The 26,292-nt window shown below is 40.0% G+C and overlaps 1 protein-coding gene across 3 annotated transcripts in view; it reads left to right on the top strand.

The window, feature by feature from the left end:
* The window catches only part of GAREM1 (GRB2 associated regulator of MAPK1 subtype 1), a 201,224-nt gene that overhangs the window by 57,711 nt on the left and 117,221 nt on the right, over positions 1–26,292 (top strand). For all 3 annotated transcript variants that reach the window (XM_024757966.1, XM_024757967.1, XM_024757965.1), the window contains exon 2: positions 5,462–5,602. In XM_024757966.1, coding sequence (XP_024613734.1) covers positions 5,462–5,602 — 141 coding nt within the window. The remainder of the gene's footprint in view (positions 1–5,461; positions 5,603–26,292) is intronic.

The following is a 26,292-nucleotide window of genomic DNA, read 5'->3' as shown; positions in this document are numbered from 1 at the left end:
TGGAGATTCTAGCCAGAGGTATTAGGCAAGAAAAGAGGGGAAAAATGGCATCCAGTTGGAAAGGAAAAAGTATAACTATATCTATTTACAGATGACATGAACTTGTATATAGAAAATCCCAAGGAATCTACAAAAGAAACTATTAGAACTAACAAGTTCAGCAAGATTTCAAGATACAATATCAGTATGCAAAAATCAGTTGTTTCTCTACACTGGCAATGAACACTCCAAAAATGAAATTTTAAAATACTTCTATTTGCAATACCATCAAAAGAATAAAATATGAAGGAATAAATTTAACAAAAACAGTGTAAGACTTGCACACTAAAAACTACAAAACATCATTGAAATAAAGATTTAAATAAACGGGAAGACATCCCATGTTCATGGATCAGAAACATTAATACTGTTAAGATGACAGACAGTTCTCCCCAAATTGATCTATAGATTGAACACAATCCCTATCACAATCCTAGCTTTTGAGACAAGAACTGGTAAGCCGATCCTAAAATTCATATGGGAATGCAAGGGACCCAGAAAAACCACAATAGTCTTGAACAAAGTTGGAAGACTCACATTTCCCAATTTCAAAACTTATTACAGAGCTACAGTAATTAAGACAGTGTGGTTCTAGCATAAAGATAGATGTATAGGGCAATGGAACAGTATTGGGAAACCAGAAATAAACCCTTACATTTATGGTCAATTGGTTTTTGACAGGGAGGCAAGACAGTTCAATGAAGAAAGAGTAGTCTTATCAACTGGTGCTTGGATAACTGAATAGCCACATGAAAAAACAAAGTTGAACCCCTACTTACAGCATGCAGAAAAGTTAATTCAAAATGGATCATAAACCTAAATATAAGAGCTAAAAACTATAAAATGTTTTATAAAATATTTAAAATCTTCATGATGCATGGGTTATGCAGAAATTTATCAAATATGACATGCAAAGCACAAAATTAAAAATAAATTTGACTTCATCAAAATTAAAAAATTTTGTGGTTCAAAGGACACTATCAACAGAGTGAAAGTATAGTTCATGTAATGTGAGAAAATGTTTTCAAATTGTATGTCTGATAAGGAACTTGTATCCAGAATGTTAAAAAAAAAAAAAAAAGACTCTTACAACTAGGCATTAAAGACAAGCAACCAAATTTTAAAATTGGGCGAAGGATTTGAATAAACATTTCTCCAAAAAAGATACACAAATGGCCAACAAGCACATGAAAAGATGCTCAACATCACTAATCATTAGGTAAATACAAGTCAAAACCACAGTGAGACACACTTCACACCCACTAAAATGCCTATAATTTAAAAGATGGATAATAGCAAGTGTTGGGGTATGTGGAGTCCCTGGAACTCTCATTCATTGCTAGTGGGAATGTAAAATGGTGTAACCAGGGAGTTCTCAGAAAGTTAAATATAGAGTTACCATATGACCCAGCAGTTCTACCCCAGGTATGTATTTGAGAGAAATGAAAACATATGTCCATACAAAAATTTGTATACTGATGTTCATATCAGCAGTATTCAATAACTGCCAAGATTGTAAACAGTCCAGCTGTCCATCCTCTGATGATTGGACAAATAAAACATAGTATATCCATATAATCAAATATTTGGCCATTAAAATGAAGTACTGATGCATGCTACAACAGAGATGAACCTTGAAAACATGCTAAATGAAAGAAGGCAGACAGAAAAGCTCAAATATTTTATACCTCCATTCATATGAAATTTTCAAAATAGGCAAATTTATAGTTACAGAAAGTAGATTAGTGGTTGCCTAAGCCTGGGGTGGGGAGTAGGGAATAACTGTTAATGGGTTTGAGGTTTCTTTTGGGGTGATAGAAATGTTCTGTAATTCAACAGTAGTGATGACTGCACAGCTCTATGAATATACTAAAAGCATTGAATTATAAACTACAATCAGTTGATTTTCTGGTATATTAAAGATTTTAAATCTATATATATATCTTGGAAGTTACATATACTACTTGCACTACATCCCATTGGCTATATAACCTAGTTACTGTGTTACACCTACTTGTTATGGGGCCTGGGAACAGTAGTCTGTATTCTGGGCAGCCATGTGCCCAGCTAATATAAGAGGACTGTTACTGAGGACAAGGAGTGAGTGAGGTATTACTGGATGTCTAGCAATCTTTGCCACTTTTCCAAGTTAAAGGGGAATCATAACCAAAGAAAAACTGCTACAAGTTATTATGGTTAAGTCAGACAATCGTGTTGATATACAGCTTCCTATTAGCCTGAAATAATAACCTGTTTGTTTTTCTTTTTAAAGATTTTACATACAAAGAGAGGATGCAAAGGGCTCATGAGTACCAGTGATCCCCTGGTGGTGTCTTTATGAAACCTGGCCCTCCCAAAATTTATGGCTGTGGTAACCAAGTTGATTGTTATAGCCTCCTCTACTTTATTTATTGAAAAAGTACTGATACTCTTAAGAATTTTTGAGAAGTCTATAAATGCCATTTCAGAACACACAGTGAAATCAGTAATAATTCTTTTAATTATTGAGATATAATAAATGTCAAAAATAAGGAAAGCATATTGTTTTCTGTATAAAGGAATTAGTCTTTTCAAGTTGTTGTTTGTTTGGTTTTTTAGCATTTAAAATTACTAAACCAGGATTAATGGGATGGATTATTTCTGCATCTAAGAAAAAAAAAGGGAACATTTTTTAAGTTTCAGGGAATGGATTTCTCTTTTGAAATAGCTTGTTATTGGCTCAAAAGCTGATTACTTTAGAAAATATTAAAATGAAAAAAATAATTTCATGTGTATGCTATAAAGCTTCATTATTTTCAGTTGATTGGGAAATTTGGTAGGCCAGAGAGAACTGGCAAAACATAACATTTTATTTTTTTTATTGAAGTATAGTTGATTTACAATGTTGTGTTAGTTTCAGGTGTAGTTACAATTACATATATGTATATATTACATGTATATGTAGTTACAGTTACACGTATTCAGTTACATATATATTCTTTTTTAGATTCTTTTCCATTATAGGTTATTACAAGATGTTGAATATTGTTCTCTGTGCTGTTTTTCTATTTTATATATAGCAATGTGTATCTGTTGATCCCAGACTCCTAATTTATCCCTCCCCCTCCCCTTTACCCTTTGGTAACCATAAGTTTGTTTTCTATGTCTGTGAGTCTCTTTCTGTTTTGGAAATAAGTTCATTTGTATCATATTTTTAGATTCCACGTGTGAGTGAGATACGATATTTGTCTTTCTCTGACTTACTTCACTCAGTGTGATAACCTCTAGGTCCATCCATGTTGCTGCAAATGGCATTATTTCATTCTTTTTTATGGCTCAGTAATGTTCCATTGTATATATGGACCACATCTTCTTTATCCACTCCTCTGTTGATAGACATTTAGGTTGCTTCTATGTCTTGGCTATTGTGAACTGTGCTGCAGTGAACATTGGGGTGCGTGTATCTTTTCAAATTAGAGTTTTCATCATTTCCTGTTACAGGCCCAGGAATGGAATTGCTGGATCATATGGTAACTCTATTTTCAGTTTTTAAAGTAAGCTCCATACTGTTCTCCATAGTGGCTGTATCAGTTTACATTCCCACCAACGGTGTAGGAGGGCTCCCTTTTCTCCACACCCTCTCCAGCATTTATTATTTGTAGACTGTTTCATGACGGCCATTCTGATTGGTGTGAGGTGATACTTCATTGTAGTTTTGATTTGCATTTCTCTAATAATTAGTGATGTTGAGCATCTTTTCATGTGCCTGTTGACCATCTGTACGTCTTCTTTGGAGAATGTCTGTTTTGATCTTCTGCCCATTTTTTGATTGGGTTGTTTGTTTTTTTGATGTTGAGCTGTGTGAGCTGTTTGTATATTTTTGAAATTAGTCCCTTGTCAGTAACATTTTTTGTGAATATTTTTTCCTATTCTGTAGGTTGTCTTTTCCTTTTTCTTTATGGCTTCCTTTGCTGTGTAAAAGCTTTTTTTTTTTGGTCGTACGCGGGCCTCTCACTGCTGTGGCCTCTCCCGTTGTGGAGCACAGGCTCCGGATGTGCAGGCTCAGCGGCCATGGCTTACGGGCCCAGCCGCTCCACGGCATGTGGGATCTTCCCGGACCGGGGCACGAACCCATGTCCCGCGCATTGGCAGGCTAACTCTCAACCACCGTGCCACCAGGGAAACCCTGTGTAAAAGCTTTTGAGTTTGATTAGGTCCCATTTGTTTATTTTTGCTTTTATTTCCATTAGTCTAGGAAACGGATCCAAAATAATATTGCTGCAATTTATGTCAAAGGTATTCTGCCTATGTTTTTCTCTAGGAGTTTTAGAGTATACGGTCTTACATTTAGGTCTCTAATCCATTTTGAGTTTGTTTTCGTATATGGTGTTAGAGAATGTTCTAATTTTATTCTTTTACTTGTAGCTGTCCAGTTTTCCCAACAACACTTGTTGTAGAGACGGTCTTTTCTGTATTGTATATTCTTGCCTCCTTTGTTGTAGATTAATTGACCATAAGTGCATGGGTTTATTTCTGGGCTTTCTTTCTGTTGCATTGATCTATGTGTCCGTTTTTGTACCAGTACCATACTAAAACATATAAAATTTGAAAGGAGGTACAGGCATTTAATCTCAAGTACTGTTTCAACAGAGAGATAAATTTATTATGTATTTTTGGTAGGTATGTCCATTTTTGTACCAGTACTATACTAAAACATATAAAATTTGAAAGGAGGTACAGGCATTTAATCTCAAGTACTGTTTCAACAGAGAGATAAATTTATTATATATTTTTGGTAGGTATGTTGTAGTGATTAAGAGCGTAAGCTTTGGGGGAATTCCCTGGCAGTCCAGTGGTTGGGACTCTGCACTTTCACTGCCGAGGACCCGGGTTCCATCCCTGGTTGGGGAACTAGGATCCCGCAAGCCGCAAGGCATGACCAAAAAAGAACATAGCTTTGGAATCTTTTTGACATAGTCCTGAATCTGCACTTTTCTGCTTATTAAATCTGTGAGCTTAGACTACACTTAACATTCTGAACCTTAATTTTTCTTACCTGCAAAGAAGGAACAATACCTACCTCATAATGTTACTGTATTACATTGAAATAATATATGCAAAGCATTTAATTAGTGTCCGATTTACTGTTGGCACTTAATAAATGTTTGTTTTATTATCATTGAAATACAATCATTAAGATAGAATGAGGTATTTGAAAATCTCTGCACATAAGTGGGAAACATTTTTATGGAACCCTGTGTACAGTTGTCAACTCGGTATGAAATGCCTTTTTTTATTGGTAACTCAAAAGTGAACTTTTTCTCATCTTGGGATGAACTATCAGCTTCTCCATTAGTGAAGTTTTAACTAACGAAATTTTATTGCAGAGAATGGAGTAAACAGATGCTAATTCTAAGTTTCTCATATAAAATTTATTTTCTAGGAGAATGCATAGAAGGGCTGCGGGAAAATGACTACCTTCTGATTCATTCGTGCCGTCAGTGGACCACCATCACTGCCCATAGCTTGGAGGAGGGGCACTATGTCATTGGGCCAAAGATAGAGATTCCGGTACATTATGCAGGTAAAGCTCCTTTCAAGAGACAAGAAGCGGCTAATGAAGGGTACTTGAATATGCTAATTTTCTCCTCCGCAGTGAGAAGATAGGAATTGCCTATAAACTAGAGGGTATAATGACTTAGAAAAAGATGAATGAAACACTTTGGTTATTTTATCAGTGAAAGCTCAGATTCATTTTGTCATAAGCATTTCTGATTAATGCATGTAGTTAAGCATGGATTCTTAAGCACAGATTCTTATTAGATATTTATAAAATGAAAATGGTACAAACACAAAGGTCATCTCTGGAATGACAGTCCATATGCATAACCAGCCTCTGAACACCAGTATCTCTGAATAAGCCTGAGCACGATTTGTGAATGACTTTGATGTCATGGTTTCACAAGATACCATTTCACAAACAAGCATTGTGGTCTGGTTTTAAAAGTATTGGATTGAAAGGTCAGATACCTGAACATGTCCCTCTTTGCAAGGAAGCGTTTAGAATACAGGCAGCAGAGGTGACCTCACTGCTTAGTTGAATCAGGATAATAACTACCTTCTTGCCTCAGTTGGAACTCCATTCAGTGTAACAATGTCATTTAACTAATTTTTATTAAGGGCTTTCTAAGTACCAGCACTGTTCTAGGAGTTTATGATACATCTAGTAGCTTAAATCCACTTTCAATAGTGGCGGCTTACAAATGCAGTTTTTAAAAAACGTTATGTATATATATTTCCTATACTTTCTTCTGGTGCTTATAGTTCATTATGTGAAGGATCTTCACTTTTTCTCTACTATTGTTAATTTTTCAAAAGTCTCTAGCAGGACACTGTAATTGATTAGCTATAAATTGTATAGCCCTAGACTGCCGTCATGTTTTTGAGTGACTCCTCTACATTGCCCAGAGAGTTGTCTGTTTGGAAAAGAGACCTTGCTATATCCCCACTGTCTAGAACAGCAGCAAATGGTATGTGTTCAGTAAATATTTTTTGGATGAATGAATGGTTTGGTCCCCCTTTTATTCCTAGGAGTCTTCATTGCTAGATATGACCTAGAGATCACTGAATTTCTCAAAATCTTTCTTATTCCAGAAAAATTATAAGAAAGAATTTCTCTTGCCTGAAACCCTGTCCTGGAATTCTCTTGCCCAGATGTAGGAGTAGACTTCATAGAAAAAGGAGGAACATATAGCTACAGAAAGTATTATGACTGTGAGATTGGGAGCCAGGCCAAAGGGGCAGAGAATGAGACAGACCCTCCACCTGCCCAGTCTCTCCTGTCAGTGGTCCCACACAGGTGAGATCCATGCTAGTTTTAGCAGAACCAAAATTCTGTCCCTTGTGGAAAACCGAGAAGGAAGGTGTAAGATTGTGATTCAAATATATGATTTTACCTAATCTGCTGTGTTCTTCTTTTAGTAGATTGAGTTTTAGTCTTTCCCCCAAACCCATTGCTCCATGACATCGTTCGTCCCAAATGCATGCTGTCATTTGATCAGTTACTCAGATCTCTTTAGAGACTCCGTATGCCACCAGTCTCTTTGACTTATTGCTCAGAGCCCTCACAGGGGCTGGTTCTAGTCCACTTCTCCAAACTTACCTCTTCTACTCTGAAGAGTGAGCCTTCCACTCTAGCTAGATTAGTCACCTCACTGTGTCCTGGATATCCTGAGTACTTTTCCATTTACACCATTCCCCGGCTGGCGTTGCCTTCCTTGGCCATGCTTTTATCAGAGCCTGTCATTGCGTCAGGAGGGGGCAGGTACCCCCGACTCTCCCCATGTGGTCTTCGATGTACTTACCGTGTATCACATTCATTTAGCACACATCCTCGGGCTTCGTTCAGTTACCTTTTCCTACAAGCACACACATCTTCACTTGCCAGCGGCACTGTACACTCCTTAACAAGTGAGACCAATTCTAAAAACCTTTGTGAGTCCTTAGGATCTATACACAAAAGATACAGTTCTTTATGGCCACAGATGCTTCACCTAGGGATCTCAAACTTGGCTGTACATTGCAATCACCTGGGAAGCTTTCAAAATGACTGATGCCCAGTTCCCATGTCCAGGGTTCTGGTAATTGGTTTTGAGTGTGGACTGAGCATTAGGATTTTAATAGCTCCTCTTGTATGTAGTTAAATTATGCAGCCAAGGCTGGGAATCCTTTGTTCTGGGATGGGCATTCACAGTGTCAGATGATCAGATTTCCCTAAACACCTGCAAATATTTGCAAATGTTTTATTGTTCTGAACATTTTTTAAAATAGACATTCACCTTCCACTGGGATAAAAGATATGGTATGTTCAACAGCTTACTCTTTATCTGCAGGGAAAATGATAGTACACTTAATTGGGAGACCCCAGGGTGTGTATTGCAAATGATACTTTTTTTTTTTTAAGTGAAATTGAGGTCCCAAGACTAAAAGGAAACATGAACACTAAGACTGTACCACTTTACATGAAAAGAAAGAAAATATATTAAAGGAAGAAAAACTTGAAATAGAACTATCTTAGTTCAAGCTGCTATAACAAAATACCGTAGACTGGATAGATCATAAACAAAAGAAATTTATTTCTTGAGAAGTCCAAGATCAAGGTGCCAGTAGATCCGGTGTCTGGTGAGAGCCCAATTTTCTGGTTTGCAGATGGTCATTTTCTTGCTGTGTCCTCACAAGTTAGAGAGAGAGAACAATCATCCTTCTCAAGTCTGTTCTTATAAGGGCACTAATCTCATTCATGAGGACTCCACCCTCATGACCTAATTATTTCCTGAAGGCCGCACCTCCAAATTCCATTACATTGAATTACTCTGATTTTGGGAGGATGTAAACATTCAGTCCATAACAACCAATGGTTTATGAGACATTTGATAAGATTATTTCAAAGAGCATCCTAGGGGATATTTTATTTCAAAGAATTTATTATCAAGTCCAGCCTTTGGAAGAAAGAGAGTATAAAGTAAATTGTGGAGACTAAAAATATCATATATGTCTCTGGTTTATTAGTGTTTTAATTTTAATTCGTAGAAGAAATCCTTATTCGTGCATGTTGTACTAATTTGTTGTAATTTCATATAGGTTAAGAGTCATCACTCATTCTTTGAGGAAAATTAATAAATAATAATTAAATATGTTTAACATAGTAATAAAATCTACCAGCTTTGTAATCAGCCTAGTTGGATTTCTGGTTCTGCCACTTACTGTCTGTATTTGGGCAAGTTACTAAACCTCTCTGAATCTTAGTTTCCTCATCTGTAAAGTGGGATAACTATAGTGCCTTTCTCTTCAGCTAGTTGTGAAGATTAAAAGAGGTAATGCAAGTGAAGCACCTTTCTGAGCGCTTACTAATTCCAAGTGCTCCATAGTGTTAATAGTGGTGATTATGGTAATGATAGTAAAATGTTTCTAAAGATTAACTGTTTATTTTGAAGTACAGATTACAAGTTGAATTACTTTTCTGCTCCTTAAAGCAGGCTGAATACTGATACCCCTCAATGTTGTTTTGGCTGCTGGGATTTTTTGTTGTTGTTTTAAACTTTTTACTTTGAGGCTGCAATCGTATGATATATTCCTTTATACTATTTACCCATTTTTACCATCATTTGCCTTGTTTGTTGTATTCTTTTCCTCCATCTCTTTCTCTGCACACACACAAACACACACACACACACACACACACACACACACACACACACACCCATATTATTTATTTATCCCGAATCATTGGAGAGCAGACAGCACACATCCCCCTTAGACTTCATTATGTATTTCCTAAGAACAAGGATATCCTCTTATGTAACCACAGTACTGTTAGCAAATTCAGGACATTTAATACTTTAATCTACGGTCCATGTTCCAGTTTTGTCAGTTGTCCCAATAATATTTTTTCGCTCTAGGACAGCACCTAGTCTGGGACCCCTTATTGTATTTCCCTATCATGTCTCTTTAGTCTCCTTTAATCTGGGATAGTTCCTTATCCTTCCCCTTATCCTTCCTTCCTTATGTGTTTTATGACTTTTTTTTTTTTTGGCTGCGTTGAGTCTTCGTTGCTGTGCACGGGCTTTTTCTAGTTGCTGAGTGGGGGCTACTCTTCGTCGGGGTGCGTGGGCTTCTCATTGCGGTGGCTTCTCTTGTGGAGCACAGGCTCTAAGCACATGGGCTTCAGTAGTTGTGGCACACGGGCTCAGTGGTTGTGGCTCGCGGGCTCTAGAGCTCATACTCAGTAGTTGTGGCACATGGGCTTAGTTGCTCTGCAGCATGTGGGATCTTCCGGACCAGGGCTCGAACCCATGTCCCCTGCATTGGCAGACTGATTCTTAACCACTGTGCCACCAGAGAAGTCCCTATGACATTTTTGAAGAATATAGGCACGTTGTTTTATAGACTAGCCCTCAATTTGGGTTCCCCAGGCTGTTCATGATTAGATTGAGATTATGCACTTTGGGCTGGTTGTGTCCTCCTCAGGGAATCACATCTAGAGACACGGGATGTCCCCTTGTCCCTTATTGGTGACATTGATTTTGATCACTCGGTTAAGGTGTTGTCTGATTTCTCTGCTGTATAATTACCATGCTTTGTGTTACTGGGAAATTTGAAAGAAGGTTCTTTGAGATTCTGTAGGTATCTTATTCCTTCTCTAACTCCCCCCTTCTTTTGTTGAGCAGCTATTGATGTTTCCTGTCTGATTCAGTTCTTACTTTGAAGGTGGCAAAACAGTGCATTTCTAACTTAACTCCATCATTCCTTCTTATATGTGTTGTCATTCTGCTGTAAGGAGGAGCTGTTCCTTCTGTCCCATTGTTCAGTTAGTTACCTTTTATTATCAGCATGAAATTATGGATTCTTACTTCAGGAAGGGGGTCGAAGTATCTTCCTGTCCTTGTTTATTTTGATGCTCAAATTGTCTCATATTTTGCCATTTGGGTACAAGCTGGCCCATCTGTCTTTATGACATGCCCCCCTTTCCTTATTTTCTGTTATAGGTAGCAACCATTCTTCTCAGTTAGTGTACCATTTTCATCAGGGCTACTGCACTGTCCTATTCCAGGCAACGCTCCTTACTTTGTGGTCTCTGTAAATGGTGTCCCTTGGAGTTGTGCAGTGCACAGCCAAGGCAGTTGTACACAGCTCTATTCACATATATTCTGGAAAGTTGTGAAACTCAGCATTTTTAGAAAATCACAATTCAGAGTGCCTTTCCCATATTTTTTATCAGATTTTCATGAAATTCCTCATGTGAAAAGAAATAATTTCATAAAATTTTCAGAAAAGAGAAATATTACTTGAAGTTCTTATCAGAATTATACTCTGATGTGGTGGTAATAAGAGTCACCTTACTCTGAATTCTGAAATTATTAGATGTGCTTTGAGAAAAAAAAATAAAGACTTCCCTTATTCTGACAAAATAAGTTTTTTATTTGGGATAAAAGGAATTTTCTTGGTTTAACAAACAGTTGATTCCGAGAGAGAGAATGTGTTCAGTCAGCATCAGCATCACATATTTTGCTAACAGCAGGGAAACCGCTCAAGAAAAATTGGCATAGTGTTTAGAAAAATGATTGCAGCTTTCAGACAACTTTTAGTCAAAAGGTATCACAGATCAGTTCTATCTAAACTCTAACTTCTTGTTGCTACCGAAAGGGCAAAGATTTCCTAAGGAATGTACAACATAGAATTCGGAATTTTTCTGCATTCTGTGTACTCAGACCATCTAAATTCCTGCCTGGCACGCCATCAGACACTGCTAACTCACCCTGCACGCTTCCTGACTTGTTAAACCAGAAAAAAAAAAAAAACTATTTCTAAAAATTAGAAAAGGGAACCTAGTGCAACTTAATTATAGCCAACAGTTTGTAAAGATGAATGATTTCCATTTTACAACTCACGTTTCTATTCATCAAATTCCTTGTGTCTCTGCAGCTCAGAGCGGTCAAACTCGTGCATATCGCTTACACTAAAGCATGTGTCTCAGGGTTTATGCTCAACCCTTCTAGGGCCTTAAATCTAATTTGGTATTCACAATTTGACATTTTGTCCTTTAAAACTAATATAAACTTCAGGCTCCACAAAAAGCTGGATACGCCGTTGCCTCTGGAATTTTATTTGCCCTTTTAAGCTCCAAGTTTCCAACCTATAAAATGAAGTTTTACCTTAGAAAATGTCATGAAGATTTTCTGAGATCTGACTTGTGTAAATGACTCAACACTGTCCCTGTCACGAGATGAATACTAAATAATGTTACCTCCTCATTATCAACTCTGTCGTGAAAACCAGAAAAAGCTCTCTCTAGAGACACAGCTCTGAGAAATCAAATGAATCAGAATGTGAGGTGTCTGTACCCGTGATCCACCACTTGGGGAAGTAGTGGAATTCCGACTGGGTTTATGAAAATATAAATCATTTGACGGCGTGCTTGGTGTCATCATCACCGAACAGATTGCTACTTGAATATAAGCATCCGAGATAAACTCCAGCCACGTTTGGCTTCTATTTTTAAATTCTCATCCTCCTGCAAATCCGGTAAATCTTTAACAAGCTAAAATGATCTCAGTACTGCCCTCCTAGCTACAGTATGTACAGAAATAGGTAACAGTGGAGCCCAAGGTTGGTTAGACTTGCTTATGAAATCTGCAAGGCCCTTCTCAGCAAGCACCTGCATTTATATCAGCAGTACCTGTTTTTAAAAATGTAGGATGTGCAGTGTCTGTCTCTCGGGCAAAATTATAGTAATGTGGTATTCTAACATAACCTTGAATTGTAATTACTGAATGAGGGGAAGTGTTGAAACAAGCTAATTTTATTCTCCTGGGTTGTGAGTTTAACTAGTGTGAATCATCTGTTTACAAAAGTAACTACTTTTGTAGAACATCTTGTGTACTTTCTCTGTTACGTGGGATAAAGCTTATGTGATAAAATGGAAAGTAACCAAATGATCTTTTAAAAAGTCCTCAGAACCAATGTAGTATGCCAAGGAACATTATCCCAACCAGTTTTGCCAGTAATAAATATTAGCTATCTAAGAAATAACCATTTTTCATAATTGAATCTTTAGGTCACAGATAGCAATAACTCAGATTTACGTAGGGCTTAGTGTTCTCTTGTTAACTCAGCATTTTACTTGTATTTCTTCATGTAGCTTTCACAACAAACCCATGAGGCAGGTTCTATTATTATCTGCATTTGTGCACGAGTGCAAACCGAGGTTCAAAGATGTTAAGGATCTTGTAATATTACACAGTAATAGGTGTGATTTGAACCCAGGATATGTGGCTCCAGAACCTGATTTCCTCACCACGATTCTCTGGAAAGTGCTAGAAGGCACTTCGCACAAGGAAGATATTCTAACCGTCACAGAGAAGAGAGATCTGTTAGAATTTGCTAGTAAATTGAGTAAAGCTTTTGCTTTTCTTTCCTTTCACGCACAGCTCCCCACTTGTAATCTGACTCTAGGGGAAAACTAAGGAAACGTATATTTCTCTTGACCTTTTCCAGATTCATAAGTCATCTGCGTACAGGTGACATTCCCATTTCTAAGTAAATTACAGGAAGGAGCAAAGACAGAAGAGCTTCCAGGAGAGCCTGTGGGAGATAGAGAGGATGCTGTGGGAACCTGGGGGCCTTCCTATCCAAGTCTGGAGGCCCGGGGAGAAGGTCTTTTAAGTGCGACTTAGGAAGTTGGTGATATTCAAAAGGACAGACTCGGTGAATAAATGGCAGGAAAATTAGACTTCACCAGGGGATTAAAAATGAGTGGAAGGTGAGACAGCAACACAGATCAACTATGTGTGCCAGTGTAGTAAAGAAAAGCTAAGGGTGATGACATAGGAGTGAAAGGCTTCTAATATTCATTTTTTAAGAATAATGGAGTCGGAAGCATCTTTCTCAGCTGGGGGGATGACTCAGAAGAGAAAAGGGGGGAAACTAATTAAGTAGTGTAATAGCCTGGTATCTGGGAAATTGTCTCTGCCATTGTTTTCCACCAGGGACGTTGTTACCCTCTCCCTCTCTACTTCTTTGTTTCATGATGTATTTGGTGTAGCTACTGTAACATAGTGTTTGTGGTCAGAGGTCCGGTGAATTGTATCTTTCACATTTGGGTATTCACCCAGACGTTTAAACTCAAAACAAGGGTAAAGAACTTATGTAAGCATCTGCCTTTGATGGAAGAATGACCGGAGGACTGTCGCCAGCCTTCGGTATAGTTTTCTAGTTTCACTTCTAAATGCTTAAGAATAATACCCCAAGGAAATTTGAATATGAATGATATTCATGAGGAGATGATTCTAGGGAATTATCTTGATTTTGTTAAGTATTGTTAGGTATGATACTAGTATTACTGTTTTGAAGGAAAACATCCTTATTTTTTAGAGACATACTGAATTACTTAGGGGAGGGGAATATGATTATCATTTATAAAATACTTCAAAAACAAACAGATCAACATAGACAAATATTGGGCGGACTGTTAAAGTTGTTCAGTCTAGGTGAAGGGTAGATGGTACAGTATTCATTTTCTGTATGCTTTGAAAAATTTTGTAATAAGGAAAAAAATTGACTCTCTGACAGCAACCAACAGCAAAGTTAATTGTCGTGTATAACTCCTCAGTGGTATTCTTACCAAAACCACTTCTGCCTCAATCCTTGAATCCTACTTATAGTCTTAGTAAGTTGTTCTGTTCCAGTGTCAAGTGTGGAAATAGCCCAGTGAAAGGTGAACTCAGAAAGAAATGATTCTGTTTTCACCACATGGTGCAGCCATCCGAGTTTAGCAGCTACCTGTGGAGACTTGATTGCTCCCAGCCTGGACAGTTCCCAGGGGCTTACCCAGTTGGTGGTAGTGATTTAAGTATAAAGGAGGAAGGAGGTGTGTGTGTGTATGATTTGGAAAGAAAGGAAATTATTTTTTATTAGTTTCTCCTTAAAATAAGAGCTTTATGGGAGAAATGAAAAGGGGGAATATGAGTAAATACAGGGAAAGTTATTTGGTGTCACACTGTGGCTTTTCTTTTAAACATTTAAAAACATTTTATGTATGTATGTACGTATGTATGTATGGCTGTGTTGGGTCTTCGTTGCTCCACTCATGCTTTGTCTAGTTGCGGCGAGCGGGGGCTACTCTTCGTTGCGGTGCGCCGGCTTATTGCAGTGGCTTCTCTTGTTGTGGATCATGGGCTCTAGGCGCGCGGGCTTCAGTAGTTGCGGCACGTGGGCTCTAGAGCACAGGCTCAGTAGTTCTGGCACACGGGCATAGTTGCTCCACGGCATGTGGGATCTTCCTGGACCAGGGCTCGAACCCGTGCCTCTGCCTTGGCAGGCGGATTCTTAAACACTGCGCCTGTGTGAGTGGGATCTTCCTGGACCAGGGCTCGAACCCGTGCCCCTGCCTTGGCAGGCGGATTCTTAAACACTGCGCCTGTGTGGCTTTTCTTGATCTATAAATGCTGGTAAAACAACATTTATAAAAATTTGAGAATCCCTCAATTGCTGTTTTCACATTTTGGCCTGTTTACTCTCAGAATCCTTGAAAATCACACACTGCATCTACAACAGAAACTCTAGGATCCAAAACATAAAACAAAAAACTCTGGTACAAAAACAGGGATGGCGTTTGGGGTTCAAAACTCGAAGGCTGCTGTTTTCTAATTTTTTTTTCTACTTCTCCGTCAGTACTGAATGGAAAGTTGGTACTTGAAAGGGATACCTCCAACTTGAGTCTGATTTAACCTGTGAGATAAATGTGATTAACATCAGGTGGAAAGTTTGAACAAGCTGCCTGTAACCACACTATTAATGGGGTGTTTAAAACATGGGTGGGGATGGGTTCGTCTCACTTCATAATTTGATTTCCATTTTGGATTTGTACCTCCGAGAGGTGGTGTGACCTTTTAAAAAGTTCCCTTTCAGCTTTTAGGGATTGCTTTTTTTTTTTTTTCTTTGCGGAAAACAGACTTCTGTGTTTCAAAACTGATCGCAATGCCGGTAAATCTTCCTGAAGTCACTTCCCTCCGTTTCTTAGAATTGGAATCACTTACCTTTATGACTCACCCTCCAGGGCAGTCGTGTGCTGGTCTTCTGTTAAACCGGTTACCCAGCTGGGTAGTTGTCAGGAGGACTTGTCCACAGGAAAACGACAGACCACGTGTACCATGCGAACTTTTGTGACATTTAGGGCAAGAGCATAGATGATTCAGAACTCGCATGTGTGCTTTTCCGGAAGGTATACATTACCAAGGCCTCCAACCTGTTAGGACTGGTTTACAGAACATCATGGGGTTTGTCCCTAAGAGTGAGTCAAGCCAGTGAGTGAGCGTGAGACCAGCAAGAAACACAAAGCTTTTATCTTCTAGACGTTAAAAATCGTTGTAGGTAAATGAAATGCAGGGGGCGCATCAGTGTTTGAAATAGTCCATGTCTCCCCTCATGTCATTTGCATCGCATGAGCTTCATACTCAGTGGCAGCTGTGTCTTTGCATACAGCCCTTCACACCATTTCATCACCCCAGCTTTCTTACTTGTAGTAATGAAGCCAGTCACCCAGGGAGGGAATTTCAGCCCTCCATCACCTCATGCCCTTTCCTCTTTGCCCCTGTAAGTAATTGTGTGCCCAGTCTTGCTGATGCCATCCCCACTGTCCCTGCCAAAGCTGCTCCCCCTTTCCAACCTGCTTTCACTGGGTCTCTGAAGACCCGAGTGCCTCCTTCCCAGTCCCCATCAGTCAGGTTATTTTTTCTCAACTAGAGCTGTTACTTTACCACTGGCCGGGACGTGTCAGAGGCGTCCTCCAGGTGGGTGCAGACTGTCGTCTAATCAGGGCCCTTCTGAGACCTGACATCCATTCAACTATAAGAGCATGCTCTCCGGTACACACCTCTCCGGGCGCCAGCCCCACTGGCCTGTTCGTTGTTCTCCAGATGGGCCCCACCCACCCTGCCTCACTCTGTGCTGCTTCTAGTCCTTGGATGGCTCACACATCAGTCACCCCCCCAGCTATGAGACCCTACCTCATACACCACCTCCCCTCAAGAAGCTTTTCTCAGTTTTCCACAACGTGTGTATAGATAAGGTCCTTCCTGTTTGGAATCCCTATAATACTTTGTGCTCAAGAGTGTTTATGTCTTGCTTTTATTCTCCTCCCTACTAAAGGCTCCTTGAGGACAGTCCTGTCTCTCACAGAATCTAGAACAGGCTTGGATAGTTTAAGAGCTCACTAAATATTTTTGAGCGAACTGAACCTGAGTCATCTTTAAAGAATGAACATTGTTTTCAGTCGGTTTACAAAGATGCCTGAGAACGCCTGGAGAACAGTCTGGTTTCCTTTTCCCTTGAAGTAGGCAAGTGTAGCTCTAAGCCCCTCCATGGATAGTAAGAGAAATGATCATGGTGCTCTGATAGAAGTGCAAACTGTTGAATAAGGAGAGAGCAGTTCTGTCTGGGAGTGGGAGGTGAGGGTCCTCAGGTGACCATGGCAGGAAAGGGAGTCTAGACCAAGTGCCAGATTAAGGAAAGGTTTGGATTATGGGCAATAGTGAAAGATAATTTAAATGGTTAGTGGGTTAGAGGGGGAAGGATTATTTAGGAAATGAGTTTCGAAACCCAGCTTGGAACAAATGTAAAGAGATTCAAATTCTAGGATGAATTATGGGAACAGTAATCTCTGTGTCTTGTGGGCATCCCTCCTAATCTGTGTCTCAAAAAGATTACAGGAGGCCACCACCTCCCACACTGATCCAGAATGGACAATGAGAAATCAGAGAAACCGGATAGGAAGTTGTTGAAATAACCTGATGAAAGATAATGAAGACCTGACCTAGGCTGGGGGAAGTGCTGATGAGGTAGAAGTTGATATCTAGATGCAGGGGACAAGGAAAAAGGAGAGAAAGGTAATTCTGAGAATTTTTTTTTTTTTTGGTCCAGTTTTTAAAGAAACAGACTTTTGTTTTTAACCTCCCAGGCATAGGCCTTAGCTCGTGGACTCTTTTTCCTAATGGCTTTCATTTATTTCTGCCATTTTCTTTTTTGCTAAAACATTCTTTGCCCTTAAAATAAATGTTGTCAACAAAATAAATGTCAAGTTCTTCCTAGAAGGAAGTAGAGTAGGAACGTGAGGATTCAGATTTCTTTTAAAATGCTTTTGTGATCTTGTTGGGACACTCAGGGCCTTCCAGTAGAAGCTTCACATCATCTCAGGTACTTAGACTTCTTGATTGGCAAGAATGTGCTTATCCTTTTAGTTCTTGAGCCTGCCAGGTACATCAGAGATAGGAGTTCCACAGAAAAAGTGTGTTTGGAGTAAGGCATCAGGTGATAGGAGGGGAAAAAAATATACAAAAATCTCAAGGACTAAAAGATTGGTACCATAAAGATTTAACAGTTTTGCCTATATCTGGCAATTAACTTATTTCCTACATCCAGTAGGAATTCTTTGTTCTATGTGCCAAACTAGGAAGGTTTGATGAATTGAATGAAATAGTCCAGTCGTATATTTTCAGTGCTTATGATAAAGACATTCCTCTGTGAAGAAGAACATGTGTGTTTTGTAGGTTGACTCATTAAGATGAAAACATCTGTTATGGAGTCTGTCACAATTCTTAATAACTCTGTTACTTTCTTTAAGAAAAATAATGTTTGTTTTCTATAACATAGACCAGTGGTTTTCAGCCAAGTTTGAGCAAGCAAGTTGCTCAACCAAGTTGAGAATCTGTACCCACCTCCCCTTCCCCAGCACATTTGGCAATATCGAGAGACGTTTTTGGCTGTTGCAACGAGGGATGGGGGGCTATTGTGACCCGGTGAGTAGAAACCAAGGATGCTGCTGACCATCCTGTAATGCCCAGGACAGCCACCACTACAGAGATGTCGGTGGTGCCGAGATGGAGAATCCCAGATAACAATAATAATGTTATTATTATGCTGTGTTACCAAAAAATATTTTATGCTGTGTTATCAAACAATCTCATTTTGCACAGAGGCTGCCAGGCAGACATTGTCTAGAAAAAAGTATCAGAGTTGATTTCTAAAACATAACAAGCTGTTGCCCAGACTGAAAAAAACATGTTAAACAGTTTGTGAACAGACATCACATTCTGCACACACTGCCTGAGACTGACAGCAACCATGTGTGTCATGGCAGAAAAATTCAGGGGGCAGCAAAGGAGCAATCCCCTTTCGTTGCAAAGCTTTGTTTATCCTCCAGGACTACCCTGGCCCCTTCCTTCTCCCTTTATCTTCTCCCTTTATATATATATATTTAAAAAAAAGGTGTATCTATCTGTAAATGCCTAGAATAAACAGGTTTTAAAAAACATTATAAAACCTGGTTTCCCTACTTCAGATTGTAGTATGTATCTACATAAAATATGGTTCTTCAGGTGCTGTTGAAATTGAGAATTTTATGTGTTGTATCTGTGTCAAGATCTGCCCCCCACCGCCCCCCAATAGAAGTGTAGCATCATTTCTCTTTTATTGTTCTATCTTCTCCTTTCCCATTTTAACAAAGTTCAGGTAACTGAATAGGGAGTCCAAATCTAGCAAGGAGAGGCTGCATTGAAGCAGTGCTGCTGCGGGTCTGCGGATCTATTCAGATGTTGATTGAATAATGGAACACACTGGAGACGCTGGGCAGTGGGCACGGAGGGTGGAGGGAGGAGTGCAGCGGAGGGAGTGGTAGCACATAGGACCCGCGACAGTGAGTAGCCGGGAGCACCTACTGAGTGGGGGCCAGGCCTGTATCACACAGAGCCATGATTTCATTTCATGGTAGAAACTGTCCCCTTCCAGATGAAGAACCCAAGGCTTTGGGATCTTAGCCAAGGTCCTACGGTCAACAGGTAGGAGAAGTCAAGATTGAAACCCAGAGCCATCCAACCGCGAAGCCTACCCACTCCACCTGCAGCCTCCCTGCCTGCCACGGGGGCCAGATCCCAAAGTTCTGATGGGCCTTCTGGGTTTGGGTTGCACCTTATCAGCATGAGCTCACTTCCATGATTTTATATTTGGGTTTTAGAGATAACCCTTTGGTAGCAGGTGGGGACAGCCCTTGGTGACTAGCGTAAGTAAGGCGGAAGCAGCAAATAATACAGCCCATTGCTCCCAGGGCTGCTCTCGAGTCTCTCAGGGGCAGGCCGGGTGAATCATGAAGAGAAGGTTATTATCTCAAGGGTGAGGAAGCATTTCGATTGGGGCTGTAATTATTCGGTCTGTTTTTCCACCTTTCCTTTACCTGGCGCCCTCTTGTCAGCCAGTATGCACTGGCTGGTAATATTCTTCTGCTCATCTAGCAGGCAAAGCTCACAGACTCCAGGGCATTTTGTTCCTCCTCCCTGTGGAAAGGCCTTCTTTGTGTTCCCAAGGTGTAAACGAGCTGGGGAAAGAGCAGTCCTTTGGAGCAACAACCCCATGTCTGGATTAACAGGGCAGACAAGTAGGGAAACGTAAAAAATAAAGGCACTTAAACTGAACTACAGAATTCCTGGCATAGATCACTTCACTTCACCTCGGCCCCGCTCTCCTGAACACACACATATATGCAGTGTTTCATAGCGAGTGTGTCTTTTTTGTGAGGTAGTGGAAGGAAGATGAGGTGATGCATTTTACCTGTTGCAGGAACCATTAGGAGACTATATATATTCTCTTTGATGTTTGGTTCCGGTGTGTTTCTATGTGACAACTGTAGAGCATGTTGCTGTGTAGAGAGATGATGTCACTAGTGCTGCTGGTGTCCAGTCATCTCCATCTGCTGTCTTCATGCTTGACCAGCTGGGCACTCTAGACCTTGAATGACATTGAGGTGGGAGGAGCCACCTTGGGTCAGCTCTGTGGTTCCTGGCAGACTCAAGGTCATTGCCTCCTGCCTTATGGCAAAAACCAACAACAGTATAGAGTTAGGAACACGATGAGGGTTCCTACTTTCACCTCTTCTCTTCTGTGGCTGTCTCAGTCCATTTGGGTCACTATAACAAAGTGTCACACACTGGGTGGCTTATAAACAGCAGAAATTTACTTCTCACAGTTGTGGAAATGGAAAAGTCCAAGGTCATCATGCTAGCATGGTTGGGTTCTGGGGAAGCCCGCTTCTGAGTTGCAGGCGGCTGACTTCTTGCTGTGTCCACTCATGGTGGAAGGGGCTAAAGACCTCTGTGGGGTCTGACTTATGAGAGCACTAATCTCATTCATGATGGTCCCCCTTCATGACCTAAGCGCCTCCCAGACGCCCCACCTCCTAATACCATCACACAGGCTTAGGATTTCAACGTATAAACTGGGGAGGGGAGACACATTCAGTCCATAGCAGTGGCCTAACAACTTGAATTTTTCTCCCCAACTAGAGTTCGTACTCTACCAAAATGACAATGTAGAGAGGAAGTTCATTGATCTGGCTCAGCTTCTTAGGGGCTATGTGATCGTTTCTGTATGTTGCCTAACTTTTCTGTGCCTCAATTTCATCACTTATAAAATAGGGAAAATAATACCTATATATACTTGTTTTGAGGCTGAAATGAGCTTAGAACTGATGCTTAGAAGAGCATCTGGCGTATCCTAAGCACTGTATAAATGTTCTGTGCTGTTACTGTGTAGTTGATGTAGTAAGACAAAAAAGGAGATGAGATTTCAAGCATTGGAAAGGAAGAGAAAAATATCATGATTGTCGTACAAAATCCCAGTAAACCAGCTGAACCAAAGATTATGATTAATATCAGAATCTAGTGGTCAGATACAAGGTTAGGTTATAAAATCAATAATGTTCTCTAATATACTAGAAATAACCAAGTGGAAAATGTAAGTTTTACACAGTAGTACAGAGTGGCATCCAGAACACATTCTTGTTTCCCTTGTAAAGACCTTCTCTTGATCTGAATGAAGATAGATAAGCCTTGAGATGTCAACATATCTATTATTCCACAAGACAAGTGTTTCTTTGTTGGCATGTGAAAACATGTTAAATGTTCTGTATAGATTTGTTTTAATACTTAAAAGGGTCCTCCTATCTTTACATGGAGGATCTTATTTACAGATTTCCTCCAGAAATCTATTTTGGGATATCCTGAAGAGTTCATACCAAATTTTTAATTCAGTCAGTTGTCTGAACATGATGAGGTGTGATGAGACAGTTGTCTTAAGATCATCGTCCAGATTTTTTTTTCAACTAAGTACATGCAAACCTCCTGTTAGCAAGTAAGGTTCCTGGTGATCTGTGTGTGGCTGCACAGTGGCGATTATGGTAGTTCTTGCTCTGGAGTGGCCATATGAAGTCCTGACAAAAACCTGTTGATCACTGTACAGACAAAGTAGGTATAAATTGGTTTGAAGAGCCAGGTATGTGCCATTGTCTTTTTAAGTCTCTTCACTATTGGAATCATTTCCAAATCACTGGGTCTAACTTCCGACCATTGACTTTAATCCAATGATTTCCAGTTTGACTGCCTGTAGGGTGGGCGGGATATCTAGCGTGATATTGCTTTAGCTACGTGAGACCTAATTCAAGGAAGAGATCGCTCCATTGGCAGCTTTTGAATGGATTGGGTTTCTCAAGTGATTCTTGACTCAGTTTAATTGATCTGAATGAGTAAGATGCAAAGTCCCCCAAACTCAGATGAACCTGTGATAAAACCCACACAGCTTAGGATTTAGAATTGCATTTAGAATTGCTCTTTCAGGTGTGCAGACTCTGAGGCAGCTGTGTGGGGTGGAATGGGTCTTAGACTTGGAGTCAGAAGTTGTAGTTTCTGGTGTTTGCCTCTGCAATTTACATTATCAGCTCTGTAACCTCAAAAAGTGCCTTTATTCTTTCTCAGTTCCCAAGTTTTTAAAATAAGAATGTTTGTGAATATTAAATACATTGAATATAGAAGCTTTGTAAACTATAATGAACTATCCCTTTGCAAAGCATTACTTTTAGTAGATCAAAATTTTCCTGGTTCTCCATATACTTAGTACCTTCTTTAAGAACAAGTGAGTGTCTTTTGTGCTTAGAATAAATGGTACCTGATCTTCAAGCCATTCTGAATCCTCTCACCTTAAACCCGACTGTTGGAAGCACTTCTTCTTCTTGTAAGTTTCATAGCACTTTATTGAAACCATGTCTGGCACTTGCGTATACGTGGCCTTTACATGTATCTGCTACTTTATTTTAGCTCTTAAAAATGACATTGCAGTTATTTAATTATTTAATGCATTATTTATCTTTGCACTCTTCACGGTACCTTGAAGTGTGCCAGGTACGTAGAGATGCTTAAATGGTTGAACAGTCGGAGCTATAGTGTCTTGCTTGAATCTAAGGAAGGGTCTATCATAAGATGAGTACTTGATTGTTATTATCAGCTTGATTTAAGCTAGAGGTAAAACAGTATCGTATGGGCACGTGCCATCAAGGAGGATATTACTTGCAGGGAAGGTGGAGAGTTAAGTCATGGAACCTAGAACACATAAACTTGCATCTAGAAAACCGACCTGCAAATTAAAGGAAGCACTCTAATTGTACAGAGCAAGAAATGGCGTGATAAGTAATGACTGAACACAACGTACAAAACTGACCAACTGCCCAGAAAAGGAATTGATGACCATGTGATCTCACTTTACCTTCAGCCGAGCATCACCTTTCTAACATCTGCTTGAATGTTCCTTATGCCTTTGAAGACCACGCTCAAAACATTTGATAGGAAATACGTAGCGTGAACCCTGGGTTCATATTCCTCAGTGGCAGCTGAAGCATTTCACATCAGGGAACTCAACCCAACCTTATCACCATTGTTGATGAAAGCTGCTGAAACCACACACTGGATTTTAAGCATCAAAGCTCCCAAACAGTGTATTGGCAAAAGGAACTCTGTTAACTACATTCTTCATCAGTAAGAACTCTAGGTTTGCATAGTTTATTTGGGGTGGATATCAATGTGTTCATTTTGCCAGAAATTCTTATCTGTAGTTTTCTAAGGCCGTGAAGTCTAATGTGTGAAAATAATTGAACCTCCCATGACCAGACACCACTGATGGTAAATCTGGTTCACTTTAAAGCAGATGATGGAAAATCACCAGGTTCCTGTATCTCTGAAGGTTGAAAAACCAGTCGGGACAGCACATAGTGACTGACCCAGTGATCTTCTCATGGAAAGACTGGTGGGCAGCTAGAGCACATCGTGTGACAGCTGTTCTATTTTGGCATCTTCTCCCAGGTGCCTTATTTTCAGGTGGCTTTGCTTGTAAGGATATGCCCTGAAGAGCTGAGAAATGCGCTTGTTTTCACTGTTTCTTATCAGTCTTCTTGGGAAAATGTGCAGGAAGAGAAAATGGAGATTTTTTTTTCTTTTGTAATTTGACCAAACCAAAAAATCATACCAAGTAAATTGTTATCCTAAGCCCTCTTTATGTTGTATACCATTTTTTGTGTGTGTCCCCTCCAGCTAGGCTATTTGACTGTTCAGTTTTTCATTCTCTAGTTAAAAATTAAAATTCAGATATTTATCTACTGTATATAGAGAGATAGCATTAATGCTTTTAAATCTTTCTACTATATACAAGACTAGGGAGAGTGATTCATACAGAAAAGCTTTATCAAACATGTTCCTTCTGATAACTTCGAGGATAACTTCTATAGAAGGGAAGTTGGCATCAGAACAGGGAGAGTCAGGGGTGAGGGTGAGAGGAGAGAGAGCTGTAACCAAATGAAGCTGCTTGGAAGCTGCGGTGTCTGGGTCCCTCCATTAAAAAAAACCTATACAGTACCCAGTTTTCCACAATAAAGCCCTACGTCCTGTTCTCTTCTCTCGAAGTCTTTAGGGGCTGCCTTTTCTGTGTTACAGTTCCAACCTCTTGCCCCATTTCCTAGTAGAGCGAACCCCAAGCCAAACCCACTGGCCATTCGGCTGACTGGGCCAGTTTAACCAGTATTCCCAGCTCTGTTGACATTGCAGCACCACACTAGAGAGCTTTTGTGTTGTTCCTTCCGTGGTGGTGAGACAGAAGACAGGTGTGGAAGCTTCACAGGGTGGAACTTGCCCCTCTGATGACTCACTGGGTGTCACTCTTTGGGTGTATAGTGTCAATACCCCCTTGCTAGGAGGTTGTCTGACCTCAGGGGTGTAGCTTCTGGAGCTTTGCTCATAAGGTTGCATGTTTAACCCGCTGGAAACATTCCAAGTGGGTAATTGCTCTCCACCTTCTAAAATCAATGGATTGGGTGTGTCTGTTTCCTAGGCTGACTGTTCTATGTTAAATTTCTCAGAAGTAAGAACGAGATTTGTTTTGTCAAAGGGTAGTGTGTGTCACATGGAGATGTTGGGTTTTGATTTAGAAGAAGGACTGTGCTTCTTTTATGAGTGTGCTTGTGATTCTGATAAAGAGTGGTTTAGGTGTAAAGATACAGCTTGTCTTATTAGTACATAGTAATTTCATAGACAATAAATGTTCCTTGTGTCTGTTGTGTTATTAGGTATGTGTATTTATGTACAGGCATACGTCATTTTATTGTACTTTGCAGATAGTGCATTTTTTACAGATTGAAGGTTTGTGGCAACCTTGTGTTGAGCAAGTCTGTCAACACCATTTTTCCAGCAGCATCCTTTTTAAATTAAGGTATGTACATTGTTTTTTTAGACAATGCTAATGCACCCTTAATAGGTTACGGTATAGTGGAAAAGTAACTTTTATATGCACTGGGAAAACAAAAAATGTGTGTGACTCTCTTTGTTGTGATATTTGCTTTATGGCAGTGATCTGATATCTCTGAGGTATGTCTATGTATATATGCCCCTGAGTGTGTGTGTGTGTGTGTGTGTGTGTGTGTGTGTGTGTGTGGAAAAAATGGTTACCAAAATGTCAGTGTTGGCTGTCTCCAGGTGATTTTAACTGATTTAAAACACAAACCAACCCAAGGGCTTCCCTGGTGGCACAGTGGTTAAGAATCCGCCTGCTGATGCAGGAGACATGGGTTCGAGTCCTGGCCCAGGAAGATCCCACATGCCGCGGAGCAGCTAAGCCCGTGTGCCACAACTGCTGAAGCTCGCGTGCCTAGAGCCCGTGCTCTGCAGCAAGAGAAGCCGCCACAAGGAGAAGCCTGCGCACCGCAGTAAAGAGTAGCCCCTGCTCGCCACGACTAGAGGGAGCCTGCGCGCAGCAACAAAGACCCAATGCAGCCAAAAATAAATAATTTTTTTAAATAAATAAATAAATAAAAAACAAACAAACCCTAGATGCAAACTATTACATTTAGGCTGGATAAACAACAAGGTCCTACTGTATAGCACAGGGAACTATATCCAATCTCCTGGGATAAACCTTATGGAAAAGATTATTTTTTTTAAAAATGTCTCTGTGTATAACTGAGTCACTGTGCTGTACAGCAGAGATTGGCACAGCATGGTAAATCAATTATACCTCAATAAAAAAACAAACAAATAAGCAACCAAAACCCCACCTTGAACCCTGTTTCTCCATCTAGCAGCTCCTCAACCAAACATCTCTGCCCCTCACCTCTCCTTTGCCGCATAACCTACTGCGGTCTGACTTTCGTTCTCATAACTTGGCCGCCATAGCTTTTACTAAGGTCCTTAGTGCATCCTGCTTTCTCCATCTAACAGGCATTTTCCAGCCCTTTCCTTGCTGGACCTTTCTACCACATGTGAGGCTATTGTTTGTTTTTCTCCTTGACGTTGTGGACTGCCAGGACATCACCACTTGCTCCCGGTTCCGAGCTCTGTCTCTCTGTGTCACCCGCCCCTT

The sequence above is a fragment of the Neophocaena asiaeorientalis genome, unplaced genomic scaffold (genome assembly GCF_003031525.2).
Source record: "Neophocaena asiaeorientalis asiaeorientalis breed wild unplaced genomic scaffold, Neophocaena_asiaeorientalis_V1.1 scaffold126, whole genome shotgun sequence".
NCBI lineage: Eukaryota > Metazoa > Chordata > Mammalia > Artiodactyla > Phocoenidae > Neophocaena > Neophocaena asiaeorientalis.
This window is presented reverse-complemented; position numbering and strand designations above follow the sequence as displayed.